General features: G+C 44.6%; 1 protein-coding gene across 3 annotated transcripts in view; it reads left to right on the top strand.

Annotated features, from left to right (window-relative positions):
- Positions 1–22,561, top strand: part of KLHDC10 (kelch domain containing 10) — a 38,166-nt gene extending 15,605 nt beyond the window's left edge. The window contains exons 2-10 of one of the 3 annotated variants that reach the window (XM_038402014.1): positions 2,345–2,434; positions 5,236–5,457; positions 6,084–6,238; positions 9,158–9,306; positions 9,997–10,081; positions 11,934–12,000; positions 12,679–12,726; positions 14,434–14,573; positions 16,596–22,561. In XM_038402014.1, coding sequence (XP_038257942.1) covers positions 2,345–2,434; positions 5,236–5,457; positions 6,084–6,238; positions 9,158–9,306; positions 9,997–10,081; positions 11,934–12,000; positions 12,679–12,726; positions 14,434–14,573; positions 16,596–16,805 — 1,166 coding nt within the window. In that variant the 3' untranslated portion in view covers positions 16,806–22,561. The remainder of the gene's footprint in view (positions 1–2,344; positions 2,435–5,235; positions 5,458–6,083; positions 6,239–9,157; positions 9,307–9,996; positions 10,082–11,933; positions 12,001–12,678; positions 12,727–14,433; positions 14,574–16,595) is intronic. The other 2 variants (XM_038402023.1, XM_043499436.1) reach the window with 2 other exon arrangements.
- The last annotated feature ends 706 nt before the right edge of the window (positions 22,562–23,267 follow it).

Below are 23,267 nucleotides of genomic sequence, written 5' to 3'. Positions count from 1 at the left end.
GTTTGAGATTTTTAAAAAAATTTCTTTTCTGCTTGTCTTTTACATACTAATACAGGTGGTTTATCTTCTTTTCCCTGGAAGACTCTATGGACAAATGGAGAGATGGTAGAATTATGTTATCAAAAATACCAAGGAAGTAAAGGGGAAGTGATATTTATTCAAGCTCTAAAACCAATTTAATTCAATGCCTGACAAGCAGTTGAAAGACAAGTTTTTTTGTTGAAAAGATTCCATGCCCTGGACCTTCCAGTTCTTTGTCCTCTAAAGAAACCTCCAGCAAAAAAATGAACAAAGAAGAGAAGATGCTTCTGACATTAAACAAATGAATCAAAAAACTCCTGTTAAACTGTATTCATTATAAGCAAACCAAAAAAGGATCAATGTTTCAGTTTTTCCTTTGCAGATCACCTTTAAAGTATCAGATAATCTTAATTCAATAAATTAATGTAGATTTGAGGCCAATAGCCTTTTGGTTACTGTCTTAACACATGTATCAAGTAACTCTTGTTTGTGCACTAACATTTGGTATAGTTTCTTCATTGGCTAATAAAATTTTATTGAACAAGGACAGCAGTATTGTATAGGAGGCCAGTCCTAGTAGGCAATTGTCTTTCATGGTAATGATGGCCAAAATGCAGCCTGTATGCAATTTTCAACTTAACACTGTCGCATGCAAAAACCTCTTGCTTTGTTTAACACACGTTAGTATATGTTACTCAGCTCTGCAAAGCATTTCAGTTACTGTAAATGCTTCCTTTGCTGACAAGGTTTCGTGCTTCTGGAATTGCAATGCAGAATAAAATGTTAATAGTGAGGGGGAATTGAAAAGGGAAGTTGGTCACATTTGTTCTGTTATACTCAAGCTTGGGTCTCAATACCTGGAAGAGATTTGACAGATGGTTAAAATGGGAGCCATGTCTGTATCAACAGAATTTGAATGAATTTGGCTTGACTGTTATCATCGGATGATAAAGCATGGATCAAACCCACTTTTTCTTTGAGTAATTCTCACCCCAGTGCTGAGATCACATCGCTAAACCTATTAGTTGACTAATCCAAATTTAACCAGTTGGCTTGGATTAGCGTCACACACTAATTCTGTTGGCCCTGTAACATAGGGTGTGTTAAAAATACATAACTGCATCAAACCATTCCAATGATTTGCTGTAGGGATACAAATGGATCTTTTAACAAACTGTCACACCTTGTGTTAATTTCCGTAATGCTGCCAAATTCATGAACACATTGGAAAGACAACTGGGGCTGGTGAACTTGAGATGTGTTCCAATAACTGTAGTTATTGACAGGTTTCAGAGTAGCAGCCGTGTTAGTCTGTATTCGCAAAAAGAAAAGGAGGACTTGTGGCACCTTAGAGACTAACACATTTGTTAAATTTTATTTAAATTTAAGTTTGTTAGTCTCTAAGGTGCCACAAATCCTCCTTTTCTTTTTGTAGTTATTGAATGTGTCAGGCTTATACTACTTTCCACTAATCTAGTCCATTTCTGGTGATTTCTCTCTGGTAAAGAGAGTGATTAATGCAGATAACTGAAAAACATGATTCAGAATACAGAGTAGCAGCCATGTTGGTCTGTATTTGCAAAAAGAAAAGGAGGACTTGTGGCACCTTAGAGACTAGCAAATTTATTTGAGCATAAGCTTTCGTGCTGCAAGTACTCCTTTTCTTTTTATGATTCAGAATAGTATCATAGGGATCTCTCTCATCAATGTAATGCACACCTGTGCCACAGATATAGCTAATGACAAGATTTTTCACCAGTTCATTGGATTTTATCCCCCACTTGCTGCTCATTGGCTTTGGTGAGTGATGACTGCTATGAAGAGCAGTTTGAATCCTAGAAACAGCATAAAACAGCTGATGAGTTTTAGTCACAAGGTGGCAGCACTCCACTACAGATTACTGAATTTGACCAGAACAATTAAAAAGAAAGGAGGATTTGTGGCACTTCAGAGACTAACAAATTTATTTGAGCATAAGCTTTCGTGAGCTCACAAAAGCTTATGCTCAAATAAATTTGTTAGTCTCTGAAGTGCCACAAATCCTCCTTTCTTTTTGCGGATACAGACTAACACGGCTGCTATTCCGAAACCTATCCGAACAAGTGTACACTACACAATAGTTGTACCTTAATCTGGCAGACTTGGAACCAGTTTAAGCACATCTGCGTCTTTTGGGTGATAAAACCTTTTAACCTTTCTGGACTGATAGTTTACACCATCTTTAGTGATAATGCTTTATAATTTTCGTGATTCTTAACTTGCTGCTGCTACTATTATTGCTGAGTGTATGTATCTGACTCATTGCTGGTAATTGTGGTAACAGGCTCTAAGAAGAAAATACGATTGGTCCTAATTAGACGTTTCCCTCGATCTCGTCCCATCCTAAAGGTCCGTAAGAGGTCTTTCAGAGCAGGTGGGTGGCGCTGATCACAGATCACTGTGTGGGTGATGGGAACCTCTTCTAAATTCTGCACTTTCCAAATGCTGCTTAAGGAGTGCTTGTGGTTTGGGTGTGTATAAGCACAGGTGTTTAAAGGTGTGCTTGGTTCATATCAGTATGTTGCTTGCTGATCTGACTTTCTAAAATGGGGAATTTTGTGAATTGTATCTTCAAAACGAGCACTTTTGAACTCTTGCCAAATCACCTTGTATGTGACCTCTATCCTGTGTAGAAAACTGATAATTGAAATACAGTAGGTCCAGTCGTCATGAGACCTGCTACATGTGCCTTAGGACCTTGGCTTCATCAGCAAATGGGGCAGTTATTCAATGTTTCTCTTTACTCTCCACATTCAGTATGAGGCCCCTGGTCTCATTTACTGTACACTATCCAAAACCTGCACTGAATACAAAATTAATCATTTCCTCTTGGGCATCTCTGTGGCGATCTCCCCATAGGATCTGTGTTTCATAAACAGTGATGAAGTTATCTTCATGACGCTCTTGTGAGATTACATGGTGACATTCCCATTTGCATGTGGGAAACAGAGATTAAGTCCCAAAATTGCCTAATTCCTAGGAGCTGCTAGGAAGCCCAGAGATGGAGCATCCTCAATAAAGAATGTCTGGTGAATGTAGCTGCTAAACTCTGACTCTGAGTATGTGTGAACTGAAGTTTTTTCAGTTTAACTGGTCAGATTTGGGCAAATTCTCACAGGCACGGAAAAAGGCACATCCTTGACCCAGGGTGACCTTCCTGCCAAATGTCATCCCCTTTGTGCCAAAAGTATGTGGTGCTACAGCTTCTCAGTGATGGCTGGAAGAATTTTTTTTTTTTTTTAAAGGCCCAAACACTGTATTTTCCCCTACTCTCTTTCTTGGAAACAGCTGAACTGTTCTAGCCGAAACTTATATATAGAAAGCCAGAGACAAACACCTGGCATGGGAAATTCACTCGAAGGGCTAAATTATCAGACCCTGATTTTGGTTATTTATAAAGGAAAGTGTCAGGCAATCTGAGTTATAGGTGATACTATCTTCACTGCCTATACTAGTGTCAGCAAGCTGGGACTTCACTCTTATATGGGTGTAGTTCTTGTATGTTCAGCTCCAGAAGATCTGACTGCTGGAATAAATTGGTCCACTGAGTTAGAAATGCAATTAAAAGGCCTTTCCCTGGGTAACAGCCCTTTTATACTGAACTCTTTCTACCTTTGCTTATCCAGAATGTTGGTGGAAGAGGGGCTCCTAGGGAGAGACTTCCTGCAGTTAACTTTCCTTGCAATGGATGGCTCTGGGGATGTTTTGAAAGCAGCGGACAGTGATGCTTACCAGTGGGCATTTCAGCAAAATGGTGGAGTTAGAGAAACACAACTGGCTATTTTAGCTACGTCGTCCGTGGCTCCAGGTCATGAAGAGGAAGCATCCTGTCTGGTCATAGCTACAAGACTAGGCCTGATTCACCATGTGTATTGAACTAAAACAAGCTGAGCATTATTTTCTGATCGCTTGTCCATGGGCAGTGAAGATTTCTAGTGTCACTCTCCAGTAAAAATGTGGCTGTCCCAAGTGTTATCCTGTGGTCTTTAATCTATCAGGAAGATTTAAAATTGCTGCTGTCTCTGCTACTGAACTTGTTTTGTTTAGCACTCTCCTTCCTCACCCCCACATTTTAGCCCCTAATCTAAGAGGGATTCACGTGTTGTCCTGTGCTGGGATTCCCTTCTGTGTGAGTGTGGAGTGGTGCACAAGGGCAAAGGGGGGAGCACAGGAGAGTGAATCTGAGCCTGCGTTAATGACGGCTCTGTTGCGTGATGGCAAAGTTGTTGCTGCTGCCTACTAGTAAGAATGAGGCCTACGCAGAGCATGGAGATCCACATTTTATTTGGCACCAGCATGATCTTCAGTATGTGGTGTCGTCTTGGATTTGCCCACGCCCTGCCCTTTTTACCTTATGCTCTAGGGAAGGAGCAGGCATGCGAAGGTCTTCCATTTTGGGGAGGTACGTGTCAATTGCCTACCCTTTCCTGTAGCCTGTGTTCTCTTGGGTTCCCTACTGTGCTCCAGGCAGTATTATTAAGGCCTTTGTGTTGGTCTTCCAGGGGATTGTTACTGTACTCTTCTGAAGCTTAGTTTAACTCCGTCCCCTAGATGTGTGAGGTGCTTCACACACACACACACACACACACACACACACACACACACACACACACACACACAAGCGACAAGTCCCTGCCTGAAACACAGCCCCACAGGAGCCAACGATAAAGCATAGTGTAGGAATTAAGGAAGAAGTGTGGCTAAATCATGATGTGTTCACTGTTCCTTCTCAACATTTTAATATAAACCTTTGGGACCGTGTCCGGAATGAAATCCGAAAAAGGGAGCTCTGAGGAAGGGTTTGAAAAATCATGGAGGATGTCTGTGTATAACAGAGCATCTGAATAGGCAAGGTCCGATTGGACGAGTAGGGTAGTCTAGGATGAGATGTAACATGCAGGCCCTTGAAGACAAGGTGTTGAGAGAAGACCTTTGCAGAGAGGTGGATCTTCTCATAATGGAAATATCAACTCTTAGCACATGCACGCGCACACAAAAAATAATAAATTGCCGTTTAACTCTAGCTGTTCCAGTTGGAAGCTGAAATTTCATCCACTGCAGCGTCCCCCAAAACATGCAAACCTAACTCCTTCCTTCCTTGGCTCCCCAAATCTTGCTGACCTTGCTTTCTCCCTTCTGTATATGCTTAGTAAAAATAACTTCCTCCTGCTCCAGGCCACCGAGCCCCACCAGCAAGGAGTGGCCATCGTTGTGTAGCAGATAACGCCAACCTGTACGTGTTCGGAGGGTATAACCCGGACTACGATGAGTCTGGCGGGCCAGAGAATGAAGATTACCCTCTCTTCAGGGAACTTTGGCGATATAATTTTGCTACAGGCGCATGGCACCAAATGGGCACCGAGGGCTATATGCCTAGAGAACTAGCATCCATGTCACGTGAGTCCAAGAATCCAGTTGCTGAATGTGAAATCTGTTCTAGTGGAATGCCCTAGTGCTTTGCAGATCCATCTGTGTAAAGACAACGTGTAACTAGAGCACAAGAGAGAAGTGAGAGAGCTGTGCTCTGTTTTGACTCCCACGGACATGCTGTGTGTCTGTGGGCAGGTCACTTACTGTCTCCCTCTTTCACCTCACCCACCTGCTTCCTAATCAGCGTTTTTAAAGTGCCTGCCGTAAATCTAAAATGAGTAGTGATTCTGGGTGCCCACTTGAGACAATTTGACAGGGCCTGACTTTCAGAGGACAAGTACCCAGCGCTTGCTGAAAATCAGCCCGTTCTTAAGGCATCCAAAAATTGACCTCCCAAATCACTAGCTGCCCTTGAAAATGTAGGCCCCTGTCACCATAGCATGCAGGCATTTAGCCTGTGTCTCCTTACCTTTCTCCTCTGCAGCACTCCAAGATCTTCAGGTGACGAGCACTGAATGCAGAGTATTCTGACTTCCCTAAGCGCATGCCTGAAACTTTAGCTCTTCGTCCTCTCAACGGAGACAATAATAGCGCAGTTCCTTTCCATTCTCCCAGAGCGGCGTGTGACCTAAACCTGTGCTCCTTTTTCCTAGTTGTGTTGCATGGGAACAACCTGTTGGTATTTGGCGGCACCGGGATCCCATTTGGGGAGAGCAACGGGAACGACGTCCACGTCTGCAATGTGAAGTACAAGCGATGGGCCCTGCTCAGCTGCCGAGGGAAGAAACCCAATCGAATATATGGACAGGTACCATGTGAAACCTAGGTGCAAAAGGCAACACTTATTAAATAGCCTTTTAATGTTCCAAGTGGATGGGGTGCAACTCTGCCCCACTTCGCTTAGAAGATATGCATGTGCTAAGCTGCCTGTTCATTGGACATTCAGTGGTTCTTTGTCTAGTGCCTTCCCCTTCCCCTCTGCTTGTGGCCAGGCCTGTTGTCATTCGAAGGGTGTGTCTACACTTAAAGCACTGTTGCAGCGCTTCAAGGTAGACACACTCTACAGCGGCAGGAGGGGTTCACCCGTTGCCATAGTAATCCATCTCCCCAAGAGGAGACGGTGTGAGGTGGACAGAAGAATTCTTTCGTCGACCTTGCTGTCTACACCGGGGGTTAGGTTGGCATAGTTAGGTGTCTCAGGTGTAAAAAATCCACCCCCCCTCCCCGAACGACAAAGCTAGGCCAATGTAAGTTCCCAGTGCTGACCAGCCCTTAGACTTTGTCAAAGATCAAAAGTATAAGGTCAGGGGCTTGTCGGTGGTAAAGAATAGGAATTGATGCTTGGAAGTTTTGAATGGAAGTGGATTGGCCAATGCAGTGTTAGTGCATCAAAGTCAACCAATGGAAGGGAGCTTCTGTGGCTGTTTTTTGTCTGTTTCTGTGGTGTGGGAACTTCAGAAGATTTTATGCTCACAAACCACGTCAGATAAAAAAGTCTCTCTCATGCATCTAATATTCTTATTTGTAAACCACTCTTATGGTACCACTCGTGATAAATCTTGGGTTAAATAAGCTGGTATGGATGAGCACAACCTATTCCCATATGCGCGCACACAGCAGATATCATCTCCACTTGCATCTAGGTACTTTCCCCAAGTGAGGGATGTATAAAGCATATTAGCCGTCCCCAGTTCGGCACTCGCTGAGCTGCAAAATACTGCCTGTGTGCCAGAGAAGTGTCCACATCTCTGCTATGGCCTGGGATCATGTCTGCCACCTCCTTCTGACCCCACCTTTGCCCAACGCTGTACATGGATGGACATTTTAAAACGCGCTTGAATTGTCAAGGCTGCCTCGACTGCTATCTTGCATGTGCTGTTTTCCATGCCCAGGGTTTTCATCCTTGTCACTGATAAGTGCTAACTATATGTATGTGATAAAACGCTCACCATTCTGGTTGTTGGTCAGCCCCGTACCGACTCACAGGGTTAACTGTGGTTGGACTTGAACATTCAAACAGCCCCAGTGCACTGATCCATCTTTTTTTTTTTTAAACATTCAGAATTCAGCAGTTCTCAGCGCCTTGCTTGCTATTCAGACTGTCGCTTTCCCCTTTGAATCCTTCCACTTACTTCATTTTGCCTCTCATATCAAATTTAAGCTTCTCGATGTGACACTGGGAATGTTCTGTAATATTTTTTCTGAAGCCGGTATGTGCCTCAGTTTCCCCAATGCGCTGCAGGGTTGCCTGGGGGTGGAAAGCGTTGTTTGCTCTCTGTAGAGGCTCAGAGACACAGGTTGGAATGGCTTCTAGCTGTCTGGAGCTTAGGTCCCATATCAGTGGAGTATTTGAGAAGACTGGCAAATCTATCATCAGGACTTTGATACCTAGCAACCAACCACCTTAGATGGCCCACCTCTCTGAAGGAAGCCAAGCAGTGTTGGCTCAGGTGGAGACCAAAGGACTGGGAAGACGCTAGGGGGTGGTTAAGGGTTGGCTGCTGAGGGCTTCTGGGGACGCACACCTGAACTGGGACAAAGAGGTCAGATGGACTGTGCTATACTTGCTTTTCTCTGTGCTACCCAGTGACTTCCTATGCCATGTTCCCATCGACTAATGAACTCTTTGGTGTTACAATGCCAGCTTAGTCTCACTGCAAATGCTGATGGAAGAGGTTCTTTGCTCCCTACGATTGTGCAAGTCTCCCTTAGGGGTCTGCCTCAGTTGGACTCACTAAACAGAGCTCCCACTGTGCAGCAGGGCTGCTGATGGCCCTGCTGTCCAGTCTAAGGAGGCAGTGAAGCTCTGGAGCAAGCGTGAGACCCCTAGAGGTCTAGCACACTCTAGGCTCTGCCTAGAGACTGTTCCAAAGCTGGGGCCGTAGCACCAATCTTGTGGTTCTTTGACTCTCTTCTTCCCCTTCAGGGCACTGCTCCATATTACTTTGCTACTCTCATTTCTTACCACTCTGCCAGGAATCCTGTCTCATGCTCCCCATCGCTCATCTTTGCCTTCTCCCATGCTGTTCCATAGGCTCAGAACTCCATTAGCCCCATGCTTCAGGTGCCCCTCTCCTTTCAAGTCCCCTTCAAACTCCCTCCTGCTATAAAGCCTGCATACGATAACCTCACCCTACAGTGCACTTCAAGATGGAACAGTGCAGTAGGGGGTTGCCTATTTAAAATATAAGCCCCTCTGGGTAGGGCTCAGTATGTTGGTGATTAACTGCTGCTGAGGGACCAGTCTGGAGGGCCTCAGCGTTACTCTAAAATGAAAAGCCTTGTTCTAAACCAACTTCTCTCCTTCCCTTTGTTGGGTCTGTTCATGCGAATGATGTCATTAACCCCCGTTCTGCATTGACTGACCAGTACTGAGCAAGCGACATGCTGGTTTATGGGCTTCGATATGGCTTTTTCTCCATGAAGGCGCACTCATTTCCCTGTGTGGAAGCCACCCCCACCTGCTTTTCTCCTGTCCCCATTTTCTGGGAAGTAGCTACCTGTCCACCTCTACAGTGACTCCATTAGGCCCTGTTGAGCAGGTCCTGGCTGCCTGTTCACCTCCTCTGCTGCATCACTTCTGGAAATGTGGTTTTGTAAGTGATAAAGGGCCAGTTTTCTAGCATATACATGGGTCACGAAGCACAGGAAATCTCCCCTTCCTTCACTCACTGAACTAACACGTCACTTCTAATAGACCTGTCTTCTTTCTTTCCTTATCTTCCAGGCTATGGCTATCATTAATGGATCCCTGTATGTTTTTGGAGGAACAACGGGTTACATTTATAGCACAGATCTACATAAATTAGACCTTAACACTAGGGAATGGATACAACTGAAACCAAACAACATGCACTGTGACATGCCAGAGGAGAGGTGAGACGCTGACGTTTTTATATTCCTTGCGAGCTTTCGTTTGTTCCAAGATGCGTATTTTGAAAGGAAATTTGATAGACTTGATATGAAAAACTGCGCTCTGCTCTAATGGCAAATGCATTATCTCAAGAGGGCTCTGTGACTAGGGAACACACTGTAACTTGTCTGAAGTGGGAGAAATTGAAAGAGCTAATGGACATGTTTATTACCAATAGTCGTATGTGTCTGAAGACTTGCACTTCTGGTGTATGGATCCCATGAAGGAAGTGGCAAACACCTCAGTCTTGACACTAAAACTAGACTGTGCAACAAAGAACAGTTGCAGCGCTCTGTGCTGGCCGCTTAGTGAAGCGTGGGGGAGGGAAGGAAGCTGTATGTGACCCATCTGTCGTCTGATCCTGTAATGTGATGTCAGAGATCAGAAGAAGAGCAAGCTAGTTTTATGCAGGACAGTTGCAACGATACCTTACTTCTCTCAGGGTTTGGGTTTGCTGCCTGGGTTGCTCGTGAAAGATCCCAAAGCACCCAAGTAAAACTCCTGCCACTGGAGACTGCTTTAGGACAACAGAGGTAGGCTGTATCAGCCTAAGCCACTCAAGCTAGTCATGTTTAGAATAGCTTTTAGTGCTGGACTGCAAGGGAGTTATTAACTTCTTGTGATGCTAAATAGACCTGGCTTTGCACCCTCAGGTACAGACATGAAATTGCACATGATGGGCAGAGGATTTATATCTTGGGAGGTGGAACTTCCTGGACCGCTTATTCCTTGGATAAGGTAAAGAGATCAAAATAAATGAAAAGACCTAGGCATTTGGCAGTGGAGAGTTTGAGACGGAGCAGGGCACAATCAACACTCTCTCTTCATCCCCATCATGCCATTCTAGTTTGACACTAAGGAAGGTGATAAGGGATAGGGATAACCAGAAGAAGGGAGAAGAGCCTGTTATAAGTGTACTCTAGGAAAATTCAATGCAGCTATGCATGCGCAGAATTCATGTCCCATGCAGATTTCTTTGCTTCCCTGCGGATAAATGACTTTCTGATGGGGAAGCAAAGGGAGGCCACCAGGGTGGTCATGCGCCCCTCCCCAGCAGCATAAGCACATTGTTTCAGGTAGCCAGCAGAGACGAAAATCACTGCGGGGGATGCCCCGAGAACAGGCCTGGTACTTGCGCTGCGTCAGGATCAGTTGCATCCTCACTGCCAAGTCCATGTCCTGGGAGGTGGAGGGACTGCAGGGTGATCTCCCACCTCTATGCAGCCGTTTGCCTGTGCTCTCCACTGTCATGATGGAGCCTCCACATTTATTTATTGACAAATAAAATTTGCAGACTTTTTTCTTTTTTTGGTGGCGGATTCCCTCAGGAGTATATATGTTGGCGTGATTAAAATATTGAATTGTGAAGGAATGAGTGTACTACCAATTTGTTGTGTTGAATCCCAAATTAAGAAGTCATTTGGTAGATTCTCAACAACCACAGCAATTTCCCAAAGTAACTTGTAGTTCTGTTGAGAAGGATCAACTTAATGTGGTTAAAGGAAAATGATGGTCTGCTAGAGCATCTTTCCAGATGTACCATATGTGCCAAAATAAGGAGGCACTGATTCATTAAAAGGAATGGAATGATATTGGGATTCAGGTGTGCGTGTCTGACTCTCTCCTATACTCTTCCAACCCCGACTTGTGCTCAATTTCTAATGGTAAATACTTTGTCTTCACTTCCTCTTTTTGTGGAGCAAATAGGTTTTAGATGCCAAGACACTCGATGGACAGGGAGAGGACTCTAAATGATGCTACATTTTCAAAAACTTCTTATTTGTCACAGTTCAAATGATTTGTCCTCATCTCCCTGTTCTTTGCGCTTCGTATCTTTCTTCCTAGATAAGTATATCTTGATGCAACTAACTACTGCTGGGAGTGGGGAGAGGGGGAAATGATTATCTTAAATAACAGAAATGTAGGACTGATATAGTTAAATTCTGCACTTCTTGCCTTCAACTGTGGAACTTTATTCTCTTCTCCCCCCGCCCCCCAACTAGATTTAATTATTACAGACGGTCACAACACACAAGTTTGACAGATACTTTTCTGCCTGGGTTTTATTGTGGGCACTGTTTTGTGATCTTTTTGTGTCAAAACCAGGGTGAAAATTATTTAGAGTGGTTGACATAGGTAAACCATTCTTGGCACTGCGTATGGCAGCTGAAGATAGTTTCCTGATGCTCTAACATATTGCGTACCCTCAATTGTTTCTGTCTGTGTTCAGTGGGACTGAAGGATGCTCAGCACCAGACGGCTTATCTTAAGTGATCACTCTCCTTACAGTGTGTATGATAAACCCATTGTTTCATGTTCTCTGTGTGTGTGTGTGTATATAAATCTCTCCTCTGTTTTTTCCACCAAATGCATCCGATGAAGTGAGCTGTAGCTCACGAAAGCTTATGCTCTAATAAATTTGTTAGTCTCTAAGGTGCCACAAGTACTCCTTTTCTTTTTGCGAATACAGACTAACACGGCTGCTACTCTGAGCAACAGACCAGTATTGGGTCTCGTGCCAGTAGCTGCCTCTCCCTATTAATTTTATCCTGACCATATGAGCTAATGTGTCACCTTTGTCCTCCTTAAGATCCATGCATACAACCTTGAAACAAACACATGGGAGGAAATTGCAACGAGACCTCATGAGAAAATAGGTAAGTCTGGGATTGCAGACCTCTTTCTCTTTTATGTAAAATGGACAGCAGGGAAGATTGCCTCCTAGTAGCAGATGGCACTCGGAAATTCAAAGCCTTTTGTAACGCTGCTGTGTACGAACAAGTCTGCTCTACCTAACTCCACTCACTTCATTACTCCAGCAGTTGGAACGAAGCGGTCTGAAGTCTTTTTTAGCAGTTTTAACCTTGTCGCAAACTGGTAGAGTTGTAATGGTCAAGCCCTCCCCGGAGACAGAGGCTGGCTTGTCATTTCCACGCTCCTCCCAGAAAAGTCACCCCCCCCACCCACTTCCAGAGTCTCCCGGCCCCTTTAGCAGTAGGGATCATCCTAGCTTACAGAGCTCTGACTCCTGTCCTTTTATAGTGATCCAGAGATCAGAGCTCGAGGTGGGGGGCTGTGAGATGTTCTCTCCTGCCCCTGGAAAGTGGATTAGACTCACATTAATCACATTGGCCCTTGTGGCCTATTGCTGAAATCTGAAAAGTGGAGAATTTGGAGATCATGAACGTGGCAGCCATGTGGTGGGGATCTTAAATCAGATTTTTTTTTCTCCCCCAGATAAAGGAACTGGCTTATATCTGTAAGACCCAGCACTGAGCTGTTCAGTGGCATTTAGATTTCTCAGTTTGATATTCATGACCATGCTCTTTTTGCAGGTTTCCCAGCAGCCAGAAGATGCCACAGTTGTGTACAAATAAAAAATGGTAAGAATAGCAATTGATCTGTTTCGATGCCTCATGTACACTTCAAGAGAACTTGCCCCAGCAGTGGTAAGAAATGGGATGGTCTCATCTCTGTAATATGGGAAATGCTGTCTCAGATCCTACAGAAGACCCAAAGAAAAGCAACATTCAGGGGTGGGTGGGTGTGTAATAAAGGGCCCAATCCAGCAAAATACTTCCCATCTTCTGTGGGACTGAGGACACAGCACTCGTGGGACCAGCACCAGAGACTCTACAGTTTACCAAAAACCTTAACTTTCGGTGTCAGTGAAGTGCCACCAGCAGGAGGTGCTAATACACATAATGTTCACAAGAGAGTTTAGTTACTCCTTGTGCTCAGTGGAGCCAGCTGGTTGGAGCTTAAGGAGTGTCTCTTACTACTCCCGGTCATTTTAATTTCTGGAATATAACATACTTCATTTATTACACATGATTCTGAAGAGTCCAGAGCTCTAATTATATGCAGCATATAAACTACCATTTTAGGTGGTGGTTTGTCTTTGAGTGTATTACAGCCTCAATATACAGCACTTTACAACATAGCTGATAACATGATCCACACTTCCTCCAATCTGTCATTAACCTCTCTGCCCCAAGAAAAGAGGTGGAGTCAGAACTTTGAAATGGAGTTCTTTAGAGGTAGAATCATTTTGGGGTTTATTAGGCACAGGGGCCTTTTCATGATGGCCTATAAAGCTGTGTGCAGATTAGATTAAAAGACAGTATCAGAGTTCAGCCTGGAACCGGTCATGCAGTAACAAATGAGAGGCCATTATATAAGCTAGCAAAGAAAACGCATTGAGCTTTCTTCGCCTGTGTTGGTGGAGGTTTCTGCTCTCTTCTCTCCACCCCCTCCAGGTGATCTCGCTAGAAATCTTACTTTGCTCCATTGCAGAGATTGCAATGTAGCCTTGGAGAGGGGGGAGGGCAAGCATATGAGATCCATACTCGCTCCATGATGAGCGTTGGCCTACAGCCATGAACAGCCTTGTGAATTGCTTCTGACAAAGTTGAGATCTCCTCTGTAGCCCCAACAGTCCATGTAACACTTCTGCACTTCTAGTTCAGCAGCAGCAGCTATGCAAGCTGGTTAAGTAATTACTCACGTGCAACTTCTGAAGAAATTAAAGTCAAAATAGTGACCCTCAACTTCCAAGTCTTTCAACTGAGGCTTACATGTTAAAAGAAATGGGAGCCTAATCAAACCACACCACAATTAACCTAGTCTCAGGTTGATTTTAAGACTTTTTTTTTTTTTTTAAAGCAGCAACTCTTGAGCGTGGGTGCTGTACTCACTTCTCAGGCAGGGGCGATTCTATCTTGTACCTCACCACGTAAGCAACTGCTGTAATTGCCATCTGGCTGATGTGGGCGCACATGGGCTGGGAGGTGATATGTGCATAAGTGAATGGGAGGGGAGATGTCCACACAATCTGTGTTAGCTCTGGTCCCTACCATGATCGTTCTGAGAAGTTCTTCAGAGCTCACATTGATTGTAAAGTGGACATTCTTTCTAGAGCTGTTCTAGAGGACCAGTCGCTGGTTTCAGTTATAGAGAGAGAGAGAGAGAGAGAGAGAGAGAGTGCGTGTGCGCGCGCGTGCTGTAACGCTTAAATTAATTGGCCATGGCTGATCATCATGCTAGATTGGTCTTTAAGCATTGTGCGGTTGTTGTCCCTTTTTCTATAGATGTGTTTGTCTGTGGGGGATATAATGGAGAAGTGATATTGGGAGACATCTGGAAGCTAAATCTTCGAACTTTCCAGTGGGTGAAACTCCCAGCTGTCATGCCTGAACCCGTTTATTTTCACTGTGCTGCTGTCACACCAGTAAGTGGCTGTGGTCTGTCTTTCCCCGTGTGTCTTGTTAGATACAGCTTAATTCATGCACTTGCCTGTTTGGACACTCGTGTGGGTCTGGAATATAGATTCCAAGGCCAGACGGGACCATTGTGATCATCTAGTCTGACCTCCTGTATAATGCAGGCCAGAGAACTTTCCCAATAAAACTCCTAGAGCAAAGCTTTTAGAAAGATATCCCATCTTGATTTAAAAATAGCCAGTGATGGAGAATCCATCACGACCCCTGGTAAATTGTTCCAATGGTTGGTTATCCTCACTGTTAAAAATGTACACCTTTTATTTCCACTCTGAATTGGTCTAGCTTCATCTTCCAGCTATTGGCTCATGTTAGGCCTTTCTCCGCTCAATTTGAAGAGCCCGCTATCCAATATGTGTTTCCCATGTAGGTACTTCTAGACTGCAGTCAAGTCAGTCCGCAGCCAGGCTCTAGCCTTGACAGGAGTCTAGCTTTACAATGTATGGCATGGAGCCACTGGCATCAGTAAAGAGGAACATATTCAGTGGGCTTAAACAAAATCCAGCATACAGGGGAGACTAAGGCGAGAGATGATCACTCTCCTTACAGTGTGTATGATAAACCCATTGTTTCATGTTCTCTGTGTGTGTGTATATAAATCTCTCCTCTGTTTTTTCCACCAAATGCATCCGATGAAGTGAGCTGTAGCTCACGAAAGCTTATGCTCTAATAAATTTGTTAGTCTCTAAGGTGCCACAAGTACTCCTTTTCTTTTTGCGAATACAGACTAACACGGCTGCTACTCTGAAATAAGGCGAGAGATGAGTTCCTGCCTTTAGAACAGGAATTCCCTGTCATTCTGACTGTGTACCCAGCAGGGTGCTCTCTGGCTCCCACGGCACACCACATGCTGTGCTTCCAGAAAGCAGGGATGCTGTTCTAGTCTTCAAACTGCGTTAGCCCAAAGTAATGATTCTTCTCTGAACATCAATTGCCTAGTCTATAAAAACCAACCTACTGCTGTGGCCTTTGGCCCCCTGAGGGACTGCAGGGAGTTGAAGGTGAGCAGGTGTATAAGTGTCTTGAGAGGACAAGCATCAGAAAGCAACCTCCAAACCTGTTGGACAATCCAGGAATTAGAAATCATGAATCAGCTGTAGGATCCATTTCTAACTAGCTATTGCATAAGGATGATTTGATATCCTTTAAATGACTCACTGTGATACAGTCTTAAAGGGACACTCTCAGGACTTCTGGTGGTATTAATACGTTATCATATTTGTAAGATTCTCTTACAGGCATTACCTTTCTAGCTTGTCTCTTACCAATAGAGGTTGGTACAATAAAAGATATTACCTCACCCACCTTGTCTCTCTAAGTTTACCTTTGTCCTATGCTTTGTAGGCCTGGTCATTAGGTCCCTTAGACACAAATCTGCGTGACTTTAGTGGGACATCTGGGAATAATGGTTGCAGGAATAGGTTCCCCTAGACATAGTCTGACAAGCTCTCTCTTCTAATGGCCCTCAAAATTACATCACATTTTGAGATCAGCAACATTGGTGTCCACACCATCCCTAGAACATAAGTTGTGCTCCCTCTGCTGACTCATCAGTAGCACAGTACCTAACTTTTCTTGAAATCAGAATGACTCCTTGGTTCTAAAGATCAAATAGAAATGTAGGGCTGAAGCAGCCCGCAAGAAGTCAGCTAGTCCATCCTCTCACACTGAAGTGGGATCAACTATGCCTAGACCATCCCTGACAGGTGTTTGTCCAACCTGTTCTTAAAAACCTCCAATGATGGGAATCCCACAACCTCCAGTGCTTAACTACCCTGATAGTCGACATGTTTTTCCTAAATCTCCCGTGCTGCAGAGTAAGCCCATTGCTGCTTGTTCTCTCCAGATGTGGATGGCAGGGTTCTTCTGAGAAGCACATGAGCTTCAGAAGTGTAGCCCCACACACAGTGAGTAGTGAGCTTAGTTCTTTGTGTGACCATGAGTAACTTCCCTCTTGTCCTGTTTCCACCCAGGCTGGCTGCATGTACGTCCATGGAGGTGTGGTCAACATCCACGAAAACAAACGGACTGGCTCCTTATTTAAGATGTGGCTAGTAGTCCCCAGCCTTCTGGAACTGTCATGGGAGAAGCTGTTGGGATTCTTCCCTCATCTAGCAACTCTCTCCAGATCGCAGCTTTTGCACCTTGGCCTCACTCAGGGACTCATTGAGCGACTGAAATGAGAACTCCTCGCTGTTCTCACTCTGCCCTACAAACACTAAAGAGACACCCCCGCCCTTTATGGATGCTGCTGCTAAGGAGACGGGAGGACCCTGCTCTCAGCGCCTTACTCAGCAAATACAGCCTTTCTGTGAATGTTTATTTGGTGTTTATGGAAATCAGCTTTTTATTTATGGATCTCTCTAAATACATCAGGAACGAAGACGCTGTTCAGAACTTGTTCATAACGTACAGCCAACAACCTGCTGTTAGCACATGGCTGTAGCCTAATAAATGCAGGGAAGGGGCTTAGAAATTGTGGCAGCTCCTGCTTACATATGGTGTTTAACTTATTGTTTCTAAAGATGCATTTAACTGAGTAGGAGATGCTAACTGCACCAATTCAACCACGTGCTGAATGAACAGTCCAATTCCCCTTTGCTCACAGCAGCATCCATCCTCTGAATGCCCAAATTGGCTCTGCCTCTGTATAGCATTCGCTGCCTGAAGACTTGCATGTGTGTTGTGGGCATGTGATCATTGTCTTTGAGTTCTGGGAGAAGGCTAGCACGTGGGAGCAGCAAACGAAGATTGCCAGCACTGTTTAAAATTTTGGTGCAGGGTGGCGTGGTTTTAAGCAACAGTGTAATTGTTTCTCACCTTTTTCATATTGAAACGTCTGCCTGGAAGGGTGGTTAAAAATCACTGCTTATGGACTACTGTGTAGTTTTCTCTAAACAGGTGGTGGGAAGGGGCAGTGTGTTATGCTGCATCTTCCCCTTTCTGCCCATGTTGCACTCTGAAAACGCGAACTGAGGAAACTTACTATATCAATTTTAAAACTGTCTTTAACCTTAAGTATGTCATGCCCTCTGTATTCAGGGTCTAGTCCATCTGTGCCAACTCAACATTAGTTACCTAAACATAACTTGGTAGCCTGTTTGTTTTTTCTCTCAGGCATTGGAATTTTCTCTGACTTGCCTGTCCAATGCTTTGTTTTATTTCTTGTGTGTGGCTTTTTTTTTAAACTTCTGTGGACAGTTGCTTCTGGGGAGTTGCAAAATTAAGAGCTCATTTTTTCAGTATTGTCTCTTGCCTTGCTGTGAATGCTGTTCGCCTTTCTACAAAAGCGGGAAAGGAAGAAATGTCGATTTCCTGTGTCTCCTTCTCTTCGTGCTCCATGTCACTGTGAAACCAGCTCGAGAGAATGTACAGAACAGGCCATCAAATGTGGAGCAGCTGAACTAGGCTGAGACGTTGGGTTTGAACAAAACAATTGTATTTCAAAGACCATTTTTGTTAAGTGCCTTTTTTAGTAGTTTTTCCAAATAACTCTCTCCCTCTAATGTCTAATGCCAATTTTAGAGGTTCTCTTTTCTTTTAAGAGATCGCAGTAGTGTTCAATAAATCCCAATAGCAAACCCCACAAAATGGATCTGAAGGCTGATGAGTCTCTGCGGCTACTTTGTGCTCCCAGCTCAGTAACTACCTAATATCTGTTGTGTTGTAAGGTTCCCTAAGTTTCTTTTGCAGATTCCCCTGCCCTATCATTTGGGTTAGTATTTTACCATAATTTAGCTTCTTCCTTTCATGGCCTCAGCGAAATAAGGGATGTGGCAGCTTTTCAAATAAACGTCTTTCAGTGCCTTGTAATTCAAATCCTGTTTGTTTGCTCTGTGCTTTTAATGCTGTTAACCATGCTGCCTCAGGCCCCCTTCAGTGCAGTTTAGCAGGATGCTCTCAGCTGCAAGGAGAAGCTAGATGTCTTCTGAGCCTGCAGGATGGCTGATATCCATGCAGAGACCTGCTTAAGACCCCCATGTGGTTTCTCCTTATACCCGGGTGGGAGAGTGCTAGCATCACTTGATGGCCAGCATGTTGGCATCTCAGTCTCCCAAGTTTGTTCTAGTCTCATCAGAGGACGATCCCTATGGGCAGAAAGTGTGTGTTTTGTGTGTGGAGGGCACGCAACAGCATTTCACTTCACTTTCTGTCCTCTCTCCGGGTACTAGTCTGAGCGACAGCAGCTGACGCTTCCATCCACTGGCATAGCTGCATGCTGCTGTCTGAACTGAGAGCTCCCAATGGAGCTGGATGTTGGGGACCAATAGCCAGATAACCCATCGGTATCTAGCTATGCAGGTTCTATGTGCAGGTGGCTGTTTGTAGTAATAGTGCCTAAGATGTTGAGCTGGTGAGTGCTCAGTTCTTGGGCTTCTAGTCCCTTTTCAGTGACCAAGGTTGCAGTGTGTGAGAGCTCACCAAGATGTCTGAAGCTCTTCTCCTAACCCCACTTACAGAACGCTCTCTGGAAGCCCGACTCGATGCTTCCATCCACCTGAGACTTTCCCTTTGGCCTAATTCTGGCAGTTCCCATCTTCTCTTGCAAAGATCTCGCATCTATACCAAGCCTTAGGATCTCCCGTTTTTGGCCAAGAGCATCATGTTCGAATGGCGACACAGCACAAGTGCTGGCTCTTTCTTCCCAAGTCCCCGGCGCTTTTTAGCCCGAGTGCTCTTCCACTCCTCTAGCAATTCCAAAGGCAGCATTAAGAGGAATGTAGTGAATCTATATACACGCACGCTCCTGCTCTAGATGCTCTTGTCAGCTCACATGGCCTCATGGGCTCTGCTTTACATTGGCCTTCCTAAGCCTGTCTGTGATGTGATTTGCCTTGCTGATGCTGTTCCTGACTTAAAGCAGCACTGAAGACAACCCAAGTCCACCCCTGCCTCTGGCAGTCTTTGTAATCTACTTTCACTACTGCAGATTCTTACTTTTACTGCAGATCTCTCAGCGCAATATGGTCAAGGCAACCAGACTGCGTGTGGTATGTAGCGTTTTGGTGAAGCTAAAATATAGGTCCCTACTGCACCTTGAAACTTGGCGGCATGTTCACTTACCTCTTCTACACTACACCTAGGGCTACAGCTGCGCATTCCCCCTCTCCCAGTGACTTCTGTGGGAGTTGGATCATGCTAAGAACATCAAGGACCAAGCCCTGAGTAATGAGCCCATTTCATCCTCTCCATCATAGACCAATAGTCTGATCTGTTAATTCTTTGATGGTCTCCCTGCATCTCCTTCTGATTCCTCAAAATAAAGTGGAGCAACAATGATTCTCCACTTGAGAACTGTAGTCTCATCTGAGTTGCAGAAATTGGAGACTTGTATTCTTTATTAGCACTGTACTTTCCAGTGAGCTTGAAATGTGACTAGAAATACCCAGTATTGCTGGGGGGTTTCCAACCATAAAAATAGTACTTGTATGTGAGGGGAAAGGGTTAAGATGAGCCATTTAATCTGCCTAATAAATTCTGCAGTTTTGAGCAAAGGGGATTCTTGGGCAGAAAAGATATTGGTTTCTGATTTTTGTATTACAAAAAAATCATTCTGGACACTGAACTTCTGACTGATATGAATGTCTTTAGGCTAGTTATAATCTTGATCTTTGGAGGAAAAATAGTCTTTATTTTTTTTTTTTTTTTTTAAAAAAAAAAGGACCTGAAGTACTCCAAAACTAGCTGCATCCTGCAGAGAAACTGTTCCTGTATAGTAAAATAAGTGTGGTTGAAACATTATTTTATATTAAACAGCTTCAGCTACATTTTCCTTTCCCTCCTATTGCTGCTAACTTCCTTTGTTTGGTTCTCCTGATTGTCAGGAGAAACCCTCCTTTTCCTTACAACTGTCAATAAAACAGGATCTCTTCCCAACTTCCAAGCCTTATTTGCAGCCCTGGTGGGTGAGATGTTTGGAGCAGTTTTGTGTATTGGCTTAAGCGTTTAAAAGCGAACAGCAAAGCAAAGCTTTACCAACCAACCGAGTCAGTGAAGTGTGTCTGCACAGGCTTAAATAGAAGTCTAGTGTTTTATAATCACAGGTCAGTAGTTGTTCCCTGGACAGTGAAAATGCCAGGCTTCGGTTCCCCTGTGGTAATTGACAGCTTCACTGTGCTGCCTGAAACAGGTGATCCTGTTCTGGGACAAACACAGACTCTGGAACTCTTCCCCCCCCCCCCCCCCCCCCCCCCCAAAAGCCTGTTTTGCTTTTTCAATCGTGCCTCATTAAAGCCATGCAGTTCCCCACTGAGCTTCATGATTGTTTGCAGCTTTTCTGGTACAGCTGGAGGATTTGAGTAATAAAAGCAGTCATTGTCTCTAAGCAATATGAACTTTGTCACATTAGAAAATAGCCTGGTACCAAACGCTGTGAACAGCCGGAGCAGGGCCTGATAAAGGGGTAGTGGCACTGTACAAAGGGAGGATACATTCCTGTCACATCTCTGTAAAGAACAGATTCCAAGCACTGCTCTTGCTCTTCCCAGGGAGGTGGGCTAGTTTCAGGAGCTACGTAATGCTGGCAGGCCAGTCAGGGCAGATGGACTAGTTAATTCAGTCTCCAGTAAACTTCAGTTGGTTGGTACTGTTTCTACATGTTAGGTGTGAATAACCCACTAACTCCTGGGTTTTGCCACTGCTTAAAGAAACAGGATTTTAAGTGTTGCATCCTGTTTCTCTCTTCCTTCCGTCCCCCGCCCATGATGCAGAGTTCCCCCAGCTACTGGCTTGAGTGGGAGTTAGGGCTCCGCCCCTCTGAAGCAAGCCCCTATTGTGTAAAACAGGTCCAGTGTTGAAGTCCTTGGCTTTTCCTCTGGCAAAAAGGAATGAGTAATGACTGCAGGGTTTAGTCTCCTGTGTAACTAAAATAACCCTTCCAAGTCCTCATCATGTGACCCTATGCCAAAGACTTTCTCAGAGCACTGCTGTGACTCTGTGTTACAGCTACTCGGAATGGAGGTCTCCTGGGGAAATACTGATGTGACAGCATCTCTCATTATCTTTTTAGATTCCAAGTGTGTTGTTTCAAATCCTGTAAGTGGTTCCCTTGGTGCCAGGCTGACTAGCACTTATTGTCCTGCTCCAAGCAGGCTCTGCCTCTACTTGCTTCTCTGAGCAGAAACAGTCTAGTACCAGAGCACGGGGCCAATGTGTATTCAGCTATGAGGGGACTGCTACACAACACCAAACGCTCTTCGTTGCTGTGTCAGATAGTCCAGGCCTAGAACAATGGAGGATGCAGGAGTCGTGCTGCTCCTCCCATGTTTACAGAGTGTGCTGGCCATAGATCTGTTGCTATAAAATGTCTTGAGTTCTCATCCCACAACACTAACTCAATTGCATGCTTCCCTTGCTCTGGCTTTTCTCCATTTATTGCCACTTTAACATGGTGGGTGATGGGGGAACTGTTGCTGTGATTTTTTTTAATCAAATCTGATGCTTTTTAATCCTCCTCTGCATTATCTCCCCCCCCCATCCCTGTCCCCCTTTAATCAAGTGCCATCGGCAGCCAGTTCTAGACACTAGTAGACCCAAGGGCAATGTTCTTGTGCTCTTCGGAATGGATGCAAAGTCCAATGTGAAGCTACCCTAACTGTAGGGGATGAACGGGGGAAAAGTCAGCTGTGTAAGTGCAGTTTCTTTCTTTGGTGTTGAGGAATGAACTAGTACCGTCTTTCCAGCCAGGGAGCATTTGGCCAGTCTCTGCGTTTGCCTGACATTGTCAGTACCCCCCAGTCCTGTTCATGTGTTTAATGTGGGAGTCTGATATGCATGCAGCAACGGGTGGTCACCCCTTCTGTCACCATCCTGTGGTGTGAAGCTGTGCGAGGGCAAAGGGCTGACCAAGAGATGTACTTGCCTGTATTTATGGACCTTGTCAGTGTTTTGCAATTTTGTTTTTTTTAAAGATCCAATAAAAAAACCTCTCTCCAAATCACATGCTGTGTCCCTTAACCTCTCCTTTTCCTCTTGTGTTGGCCATGGTAGAGACAGAGCCAACACAAATGGCAAAGTGTGCAGTGTTCAACTCAACTGCTTCACAGCCAGGGACATGTCCTTGCTGTGTTGAGGGAGAAGGGGTAGATTCTAAACCCCTTTCTTACTGAGGGACTTTATGTGCTTTATAGCACTTTTTTTCATCTCGGGCTCTAAGCAGACAGCTCTTAGGAGTAGGGTTAAAGTGTGTTACTTAAAAGGTAGATCTGAAAGCTACTTCCTATACCTCAAAGTTTGGCTTCTTACTTTGGTTGAAAGCCTAATATGAGACCTCACTGCCTGTCCATAGTGGCCCCAACCCTCCTGGTATCACCCTTTTATTAAGTATGCTGCTAGCATCCAATATGGATTTAGCACAGAAGCTAGTGTTGCAAGATTATAAATAATTCTGCGTTGTTGAAAGTTGCTTCTAGTTTGAAGCTCAGCAATCAGTCCTGATGCATTCTTGCTCCATCCCATTGTTTTCCATGCTAGTATCTGCATCTGCTAATAAGTATCCTTTAAAAAAAAATCTTTCAGGGCTGTTGCATTAATAGCATGTCTACTTTCACTGTCCCTTGCAACCAACCCTCTGAATGCTCCTGTGAAGTAGGTATTGTCCCTATCTGGCAGAGGAGTAACCTGTGTCAAAGCAGAATTGGGAGTGG

This window comes from Dermochelys coriacea, chromosome 1 (genome assembly GCF_009764565.3).
Source record: "Dermochelys coriacea isolate rDerCor1 chromosome 1, rDerCor1.pri.v4, whole genome shotgun sequence".
Lineage (NCBI taxonomy): Eukaryota > Metazoa > Chordata > Testudines > Dermochelyidae > Dermochelys > Dermochelys coriacea.
Note: the sequence above shows the minus strand (reverse complement) of the source record. Positions and strands in the feature narration are given on the sequence as shown.